General features: G+C 38.2%; 1 protein-coding gene across 6 annotated transcripts in view; it reads left to right on the forward strand.

Annotated features, from left to right (window-relative positions):
* The window catches only part of BBS9 (Bardet-Biedl syndrome 9), a 475024-nt gene that overhangs the window by 219919 nt on the left and 244655 nt on the right, over positions 1 to 10450 (forward strand). For all 6 annotated transcript variants that reach the window (XM_044920165.1, XM_044920167.1, XM_044920168.1 and 3 more), the window contains one exon: positions 7644 to 7739. In XM_044920165.1, coding sequence (XP_044776100.1) covers positions 7644 to 7739 — 96 coding nt within the window. The remainder of the gene's footprint in view (positions 1 to 7643; positions 7740 to 10450) is intronic.

Genomic DNA, 10450 nt, shown 5'->3' on the forward strand with positions numbered 1-10450 from the left:
ATTTGACAGAGAGAGAGAGAAAGAGCACGAATGGGGTGAGGGTCAGAGGGAGAAGCAGACTCCACTGAGCAGGGAGCCCGATGCCGGGCTCGATCCTGGGACTCCGGGATCATGACCTGGGCTGGCAGATGTTTAACTGACTGAGCCACCCAGGCGCCCCTGTATTATCCTCTCAATATACTATTTGATTCAACTTACTATTGTTTAGTTTAGAATTTTTACATCTGTGTTCATGAGGGATATTAATCTATAATTTTTTTTCTTTTTGAAAAAAGATTTATTTGAGAGAGAGAGAGTATGTGGGGGGGGGCCAGGGGCCTGGGGGCAGAGAGAGAGAAAGAACCTTAAGCAGATTCCCTGCTGAGCGTGGAGCCTGATGTGGGGCTCGTTCGTTCTAAGGACCCTGAGATCATGACCTGAGCCGAAATCAAGAGTGGGATGCTTAACCATCTGAGCCACCCAGGTGCCCCTTGTTTTATTTTTATTTTTCTTATGCTTGGGGTTTGTTAAGATTTTTTGACCTGTAGTTTATAATTTTCATCCAATTTGTAAATATTTTGGTCATTATTTTTTCAAAAATTTTTTTCTCTCTTTGTAGCTGTCTCCTGTCTGACACTCTGCCCTGTGAACTTTTAATACTTTAGCCTTCCTAGACTCCCAACTCTGTGTCTTCAACTTGGGCAGAATGTTAGGTTGCACCTGGGTTTCCCCTCCCTGTGTTGTGTCTTGGAAATTTTCTCTAGGCAGTAGGCTGGGGCAATCATAGGGCTCACTTTGTTCTTTGTCAGGGATCACTGTTGTTCATTTCCTGGTCTCCAGTGTCTTCAAAAACGTTTCATATATTTTGTCCCATTTTTTAGTTGTTATAAGTAGAAGGGTAAATTTGGCCCTAGTTTCTTCATCTTGGCCTGAAGTGAAAGTCTTCATTGTTATGATTTTTATTTGTTTTCGAGTCAGGATTCAAATGTGGTTCATTTATTGCAAATTTTGATATGAAATTTTAATCTCTTTTTCTATAGGTTTCCCACTTCTATTTTTAATTTGCAGTTGATTTGTTAAAGAGTAAGATGATTTTTTCCTGTGAATTTCCCACACTCTGAATTTTGCTGATTACATCCCTGTGATGTTTAATATTTTCTCTGTCCATTTTATTGCCTGTTAACTGGTAGTTGTATCTAGAGGTATTAGAGTCAGGATTGATTATTTTGGCCACACTGCTTCCATGAATTGGTAGTATATACTTTCAGCAGGGAGTACATATTATCTGTTTGTATCTCTCTCTCTCTTTTTTTTTTGTATGGTAACAACCATTGATTTTAATCTGAGATCTATTAAATTTCTTGAGGTTGAAAATTGATGATATCTATTTCTTTCAAGCTTTCTTTAATATTTTGCTAGGTTATTTCTGTAAGAGAACTTTTCCCTTATCTACTATTGGCTATGTGGTGTAGTTGGAGTAGGATCATCTGGATAAATGTTTGGTTCTTTTTCTTACTGATTTTTATTTTTATTTTATTATTTTTTTATTATGTTATGTTAATCACCATACATTACATCATCAGTTTTTGATGTAGTGTTCCATGATTCATTGTTTGTGTATAACACCCAGTGCTCCATGCAGAACATGCCCTCTTTAATACCCATCACCAGGCTAACCCATCCTCCCACCCCCCTCCCCTCTAGAACCCTCAGTTTGTTTTTCAGAGTCCATCATCTCTCATGGTTCATCTCCCCCTCCGATTTCCCCCCTTCATTCTTCCCCTCCTGCTATTTTCTTTTTTCTTTTTTTTTTTTTAACATGTATTGTATTATTTGTTTCAGAGGTACAGATCTGTGATTCAATAGTCTTGCACAATTCATAGCACTCACCATAGCACATACCCTCCCCAATGTCTATCACCCAGCTGCCCCATCTCTCCCACCCCCCCACACTCCAGCAACCCTCAGTTTGTTTCCTGAGATTAAGAATTCCTCATATCAGTGAGGTCATCTCATACATGTCTTTCTCTGATTGACTTATTTTGCTCAGCATAACACTCTCCAGTTCCATCCACGTCGTTGCAAATGGCAAGATTTCACTCCTTTTGATGGCTGCATAATATTCCATTGTATATATATACCACTTCTTTATCCATTCATCTGTTGATGGACATCTTGGCTCTTTCCATAGTTTGGCTATTGTGGACATTGCTGCTATAAACATCAGGGTGCACGTACCCCTTCGAATCACTACATTTGTATCCTTGGGGTAAATACCCAGTAGTGCAATTGCTGGATCATATGGTAGCTCTATTTTCAACTTTTTGAGGAACCTCCATACTGTTTTCCAGAGTGGCTGCACCAGCTTGCATTCCCACCAACAATGTAGGAGGGTTCCCCTTTCTCCACATCCCCGCCAACATCTGTCATTTCCTGACTTGTTAATTTTAGCCATTCTGATTGGTGTGAGGTGGTATCTCATTGAGGTTTTGATTTGGATTTCCCTGATGCCGAGCGATGTTGAGCACTTTTTCATGTGTCAGTTGGCCATTTGCATGTCTTCTTTGGAAAAATGTCTGTTCATGTCTTCTGCTCATTTCTTGATTGGATCATTTGTTCTTTGGGTGTTGAGTTTAAGAAGTTCTTTATAGATTTTGGATACTAGCCCTTTATCTGATATGTCATTTGCAAATATCTTCTCCCATTCCGTTGGTTGTTTTTTGGTTTTGTGGACTGTTTCTTTTGCTGTGCAAAAGCTTTTTATCTTGATGAGGTCCCAACAGTTCATTTTTGCCCTTGCTTCCCTTGCCTTTGGCGATGTTTCTAGGAGGCATTTGCTGCAGCTGAGGTCGAAGAGGTTGCTGCCTGTGTTCTCCTTTAGGATTTTGATGGATTCCTGTCTCACATTTAGGTCTTTCAACCATTTGGAGTCTATTTTTGTGTGTGGTATAAGGAAATGGTCCAGTTTCATTCTTCTGCATGTGGCTATCCAATTTTCCCAACACCATTTGTTGAAGAGACTGTCTTTTTTCCATTGGACATTCTTTCCTGCTTTGTCGAAGATTAGTTGACCATAGAGTTGAGGGTCCATTTCTGGGCTCTCTATTCTGTTCCATTGATCAATGTGTCTCTTTTTGTGCCAGTACCATACTGTCTTGATGATGACAGCTTTGTTATAGAGCTGGAAGTCCAGAATTGTGATGCCGCCAGCTTTGCTTTCTTTTTCAACATTCCTCTGGCTATGCGGGGTCTTTTCTGGTTCCATAAAATTTTAGGATTATTTGTTCCATTTCTCTGAAAAAAGTGGATGGTATTTTGATAGGGATTGCATTGAATGTGTAGATTGCTCTAGGTAGCATTGACATCATCACAATATTTGTTCTTCCAATCCATGAGCATGGAACATTTTTCCATTTCTTTGTGTCTTCCTCAATTTCTTTCATGAGTATTTTATAGTTTTCTGAGTACAGATTCTTTGCCTCTTTGGTTAGATTTATTCCTAGGTATCTTATGGTTTTGGGTGCAATTGTAAATGGGATTGACTCCTTAATTTCTCTTTCTTCTGTCTTGTTGTTGGTGTATAGGAATGCCACTGATTTCTGTGCATTGATTTTATATCCTGCCACTTTACTGAATTCCTGTATGAGTTGTGGTCTGAAAATATGCAGGGAATGATCCCAGTCTTTTGGTACTGGTTGAGACATGATTTGTGACCTAGGATGTGATTTATTCTGGAGAATGTTCCATGGGCACTAGAGGTGAATGTGTATTCTGTTGCTTTGGGATGGAATGTTCTGAATATATCTGTGAAGTCCATTTGGTCCAGTGTGTCATTTAAAGTCTTTATTTCCTTGTTGATCTTTTGCTTAGATGATCTGTCCATTTCAGTGAGGGGGGTGTTAAAGTCCCCCCCCCCCCATTATTGTATTGTTGTCGATGTGTTTCTTTGCTTTTGTTATTAATTGGCTTATATAATTGGCTGCTCCCGTGTTAGGGGCATAGATATTTACAATTGTTAGATCTTCTTGTTGGATAGACCCTTTAAGAAGGATATAGTGTCCTTCCTCATCTCTTATTACAGTCTTTGGTTTAAAATCTAATTTGTCTGATATAAGGATTGCCACCCCAGCTTTCTTTTGGTGTCCATTAGCATGGGAAATGGTTTTCCACCCCCTCACTTTCAATCTGGGGGTGTCTTTGGGTCTAAAATGAGTCTCTTGCAGACAGCATATTGATGGGTCTTGTTTTTTAATCCGGTCTGATAGCCTGTGTCTTTTGATTGGGGCATTTAGCCCATTTACATTCAGGGTAACTAATGAAAGATATGAATTTAGTGCCATTGTATTGCCTGTAAGGTGACTGTTACCGTATATTGTCTGTGTTCCTTTCTGGTCTATGTTGCTTTTAGGCTCTCTCTTTGCTTAGAGGACCCCTTTTAATATTTCTTGTAGGGCTGGTTTAGTGTTTGCAAATTCCTTTATTTTTTTTGTCCTGGAAGCTTTTTATCTCTCCTTCTATTTTCAATGACAGCCTAGCTGGATATAATATTCTTGGCTGCATATTTTTCTCATTTAGTGCTCTGAATATATCCTGCCAGTCCTTTCTGGCCTGCCAGGTCTCTGTGGATAGGTCTTTTGCCAATCTAATGTTTCCACCATTGTAGGTTACAGATCTCTTGTCCCGAGCTGCTTTCAGGATTTTCTCTTTGTGTCTGAGACTCATAAGTTTTACTATTAGATGTCGGGGTGTTGACCTATTTTTATTGATTTTGAGAGGGGTTCTCTGTACCTCCTGGATTTTGATGCCTGTTTCCTTCCCCAGATTAGGGAAGTTCTCTGTTATAATTTGCTCCAATATACCTTCTATCCCTCTCTCTCTTTCTTCTTCTTCTGGGATCCCAATTATTCTAATGTTGTTTCGTCTTATGGTATCGCTTATCTCTCAAATTCTGCCCTCGTGATCCAGTAGTTGTTTATCTCTCTTTTTCTCAGCTTCTTTATTTTCCATCATTTGGTCTTCTATATCGCTAATTCTCTCTTCTGCCTCATTTATCCTAGCAGTTAGCACCCCCATATTTGATTGCACCTCATTAATAGCCTTTTTGATTTCTACTTGGTTAGATTTTAGTTCTTTTATTTCTCCAGAAAGGGTTTCTCTAATAACTTCCATGCTTTATTCAAGCCAGCTAGTATCTTTAAAATCACCATTCTGAACTCTAGTTCCAACATTGTACTAATGTCCGTATTGAGTAGGTCCCTGGCAGTCGGTACTGCCTCTTGTTCTTTTTGTTGAGGTGATTTTTTCCATCTTGTCCTTTTGTCCAGAGGAGAATAAATGAATGAGAGAACAAAATGCTAACAGGGTAACAACGTCCCCAGAAAATATATACACTAAACAAATCAGAAAAGACCTGAAACCAGGGGAATAGAAAGGGAAAGAAAGAAAAAAGAAAAAGAAAGAAAAAAGAAAAAAAAAAGATAAAAACAATCAAAAACAAAACGAAACAAAAAAACAGAATATGATCAAATACGATCAGGCTGGTGCATAGATCAGTGCCGTACGCTAGCTTTTGGGCGTATTTTGGTCTGTTAGAAGAAAGTGCCTCCCAAAATTTTAAAGAAAGAAAAACTTATATATGTACAAAAATAAGGGTTAATATGATGAAGGGATGGAATATGACTGTAAAGATGAAAAGTATAAAAGATTTTATAAAAGGAATTGATAAGATAAAAAGTTGGTTGAAAAAAGAAAGAAGAGGATTTAAAAAAAAAAAGGGAGAGAATGTGATCAGGCAGGAGAGTATAACAAAGCCATACACTAGAGATTTAGGGTATATTTTGATCTGTTAGAAGAAACTATATCTCAAAATTTTAAAGAGAGAACAACATATATATATATATATATACCAAAAATAAGGGTAACTACAGTGAAAGGATAAAATATAACTCTAAAAATGAAAAATAAAAAATATTTTTTTTAAAAGGGATTGATAAGATGTTGGTTGAAAGAGGGAAAAAGAAAAATTAAAAAAAAAAAGAGAAAATACAGTTAAAAAAAATTAACTTTGAAAGACTACAGAATCATGGTAAAAAAGCCATGAATTCTATGTGCAGTATTCCCCTAGCGCTGGAGTTCTGCCGTTCTCATTGATTGGTACACTTGGTCTTGGCTGGCTGTTCTGGCTGATCTTCTGGGGTAGGGGCCTGTTGCCGTGGTTCCCAAATGTCTTTGCTGGAGGCGGAATTGCCCCACCCTTGCCGTCCCGGCTAAGTAATCTGCTCGGGTTTGCTCTCGGGAGCTTTTGTTCCCTGCAAGCTTTCTGTACAGCTTCAGAGGAGGAGAGTGAAAATGGCGGCCTCCCGATCTCCGCCCCGGAGGAGCCGGGAACTCGGGGCCCCACTCCTCAGTGAGCCCCCAGAGAAAAGCAGTCAGTCACTCCTGTCTCCCCAGTCTCTGGCCGCACTCCGTGCTCACCCGGCCTGTGACTGAGCATTTCTATCTCTGGCACCCGACCCCGTGTGGAGTCTCCAAACCCCGCAGATTCCTGCGCTGTGCTCCTGCGCTGCTCCTCCCGGGGGAGGAAGGGGAGTCTCCCCAGATCTGCCGCTTGTTGGGTCCCTGCTGGAAGAGCATTGGCCTGACTGTGCTGCGGATCACGGTTTATGGCAACCCCGAGCTGAGAGCCCGCTCCTTGGCTCTGTCTCTGCAGCCGGCTTCCCCGCTCCAATACCTGGGAGCTCTGCTGCACTCAGGCACCCCCGGTCTTTCTGTGACCCCGAGGGTCCTGAGACCACACTGTCCCATGAGGGTTCCACCCCCTGCTTAGCCACTGGAGCGATGTCCCACAGCGGAGCAGACTTCTAAAAGTTCCGATTTTGTGCTCCGCGGCTCTATCACTTGCCATAGCGGCCGCCAGAGGCCCCCTCCCCCGCTGTCTATCCTCCCGAATACCACCTCAGATTCACTTCTCCGCACGTCCTACCTTCCAGAAAGTGGTCGCTGTTCTGTTCAGAGAGTTGCTGCTATTGTTTTCTTCCATCTCCTGTTGAGTTCGTAGGTCTTCCGAATCGTTTGATCTCTATCCAAGCTGAATTCCTGGGACCAGATGAAATCCAGGTCTCCTACTCCTCCGTCATCTTGCTCTGCTCTGTCTTAGTGATTTTTAAAATATTGAGTTGATTCTCTAGAAGCCTCCATTAGTGAGCATTTGGCCTTTTCTGTTTTTAGATCAATATGAACACATGCCTTTAGATATTTTTGATGTGTTTCACTTTTTTGATACTCAAATATTTTCATCTCTGGCCAGTAATCTCTTTAAGTTCGCTTTTATTTTCATACTACTCTGCTAGTCAGTGATAGTTTCCTTGCTTTCTGTGTGACAGGTGTTTGAGGTTTATCTTGTACATTTCCTGCCTCAAACCTAGAATGAAGCAGTAGAAGGAAGGAAATTAAATGATTTAAGAATGTTATTGTGAGGGAGAGATTTAAGCAATTGGGAATTACCATGGAAATCAGCTTATATATTCTAATTTATACATGGGCTTTCAGCATGACTGGTAACATAAAAAATACTTGCCATCAACTAAACTTCCTATTTCAAACATTAAGTGTTTTTCTTTGTGGTTATGTAAGGTGATTTTTTTTTTTTTTAATTTTCTTTGTAGGCTTTGCCAATCAGTCAGAAGATGATCAGGTGAATGTAATGGGTTTTCACTTCTTAGGAGGTTCCCGAGTTACTCTTCTTGCTTCCAAAACCTCTCGTAAGTAAACTATGTTATTACTGCTTTTGAAATTGTCCATTGAGAACACTACATCACAGATCATCATCACATCACAAATTTCTGCAAAGGATATGTTCAGTTCGTTATTGAAAAAAAGAGCCATGGTATTAAGTATTTAGGACATAAAAGTAATGAAGATAGGATCCTGTTTTATTAGAGATATGTAACTTTGGTTTTGGGGATTAGGAGAGTTTGAGAGAGAAATTTAAAGAATTGAAAATATTGTTGAGATAGGTATATGGTGAACTAGGTTTTTGGAACTATTAGAAACTGGAATTAATTTGTGTGTGTATGTATATTCATACATCCTCCTTTTGGATATTGGCAAAGATGAAGGTGAAAGTGTGAATAGCTTCTGCTGACACTAATCTCAGTAGAATGAAAAGAGTAATTATGTAGTCAAGTTTGAATTTCAGATGTAAATATTCTTCGTTGATTTGGTTGCTTCGAGAATAATAGTTGAAACTACTCAAGGTAAAACTGACTTTTGATGTATATGGGATACTGAAGCTGCTAAACTCATTGAGTTATATACACCTTCATGGAAATAAAGTAAATATTAAGAAAATAGTGTTTAACAAATTTTAGGAACACTAAGGGTATTAGTGTGAATAAATGCATATATTGATATTTATATGTTAAAAAAGTTTGGCTGAGTACACTCCAATTTTAAAATCCCTGCAGTTTGTGAAATGGGCTTCCACTTTCTACTTTATGCATTTGCAGTTTTAGTTGGTTATTTCTTGCATTATCAGAAGATATAGTAAAATAGGGACATATCCCTTTTGAAAAATGAAGGTGTTAGCAGGAGGAATATAAACACATCCCTATTTTAGAAACTAACAATGTTACAGTTTTGGAATATATAGATTGGGGGCTGGTGAAATAGATTTGGATACAACTAACAATCTAGAATAAGGCATAGAAATCAAAGATAATTCTTAAAAGAATGAGAGGATTCTGTACTTTTCATGGTCTTTTTGATTGGTTATGATTGCAGTGCTTTTTCATTGGCACCATTTTGTTTTGATTAGATTTAATCTTCAGTTGGATGATGGAATTATTTTAGTACATTTCTCTTTGTTAAACTGTTCTCTTTAAACTAAAAAAAAATATTGCCAACATTTCCTTGGGAAATTGTACACATCTGTTCAACTTCACTTAATAATGCTGTAATGATGAATCTGAAATTGAGATTATTAAAAAAAGGCAAAAAGTTATTCTTGATGCAAGTGGGAATACTTATGTCCTAAATTGTTCTTTTTTAGATAAGGTAACTCTTAGAGCATTGCTGTTGCCCATGATTACCTTATCATTTCTAAATTTCACCAAATATCCAGATATATAACTGATTTTCTCACATTCATCTGAATATATGGCAATGCCTTCATAGCCATAGAATGGGCAGACAGACTAAATAATGTAATAAGACAGGACCTTTTAAATAAGGAACCAAATGAGCTATGTAACCTGAAACCTGAGTAGTAGCTATTACAATTCCTTGAAGGTTTTTTGGCTTCAGTGACACACAGAATTCTACCTAGGGAATGCCCTTTGGTGATAAAGGGAGGTAGGTATGAAGAGAGTAGTTTTCTGGGGTTGAGGCAGATGTTGGTGCTCTCTCTTGCTGTATCAGAGTGTTCCTCCCCAAGAAAGGAATGAAGTAATTTCTACCCAGTCTGTGTTTGGCATCTTTCTTTTTTATGAAAGGCACATAGTTTTTGGTTTAGAAATCTGAATTGACAGAAAAAAATCCTACATATGGAAAGAACCCAGTATTTTTTCCCTAGTAAACTGTCAAGTGCTTTGTAAGTTGCCTTTGGATATTGGGTAGTATTTTCTGTGGGCTCCACATATTCATCTCTTTTTAAAACCTGCCTGATAATTAACCAAGACTTGAAGTGTGCTGATGGTAATTTTAGTTCAGTTTCCTGATTAGTTATAGATCAGCCAAAGCAGACAAGAGAAAAGCAAATGAAGTTCATTGGCTAAGATATCAAATCACATTCTCTGGGGGAACTGAATAGGTTTTTATTTTCAGAAAATAGAGTGGTGCTTCAATGTAATCAGAGTTTATTATGTGAATTCTGGAAAAACAAAGTGTTGAAGATAAAAATACTTAGGAGAAACACTCTTCACTAGAGAAATTTCTGAAAATGATTTCCAGAGTTCTAAACTGAAAGTAGTAAGCCAGGTGATGGCTATGTTTGTTACCTTGATTGTAGTGATAATTTTACGAGTGTATGCATATGTCCAAATTCATCAAATTGTATACATTAAATATATGCAGTTTTTTGTATGTCAGTTATACCTCTGTAAAATTGTTAAAAATAATAAGACAGGTCAAATTTTATGAGATCAAGTATTTTTATAATTAGAATTATAAATATTTGTACTTGAAAGTTGATTATTTTTACTGATTCAGTACAGTGGGATTTCAGAAGGAATATGCCATTACCTAAATGTGTATATATGCCTGCCATGCCACTTTCTTAAGCTCCATTTCCAGTGACTTATTCCCTCACACAACAAACACTGCCACCTCCCTCTCCTTCCTCTCTCTGTTTTTCTTGGTGTTTCTTATCTGTTTCTATTTTTTGCTTGCTTTCTTTCTTTTCTTTCTTTCTTTTCTTTCTTTCTTGCCTTTCTTTCTTTCTTTCTTTCTTTCTTTCTTTCTTTCTTTCTTTCTT

The sequence above is a fragment of the Neomonachus schauinslandi genome, chromosome 12 (assembly GCF_002201575.2).
Source record: "Neomonachus schauinslandi chromosome 12, ASM220157v2, whole genome shotgun sequence".
Taxonomy (NCBI): Eukaryota; Metazoa; Chordata; class Mammalia; order Carnivora; family Phocidae; genus Neomonachus; species Neomonachus schauinslandi.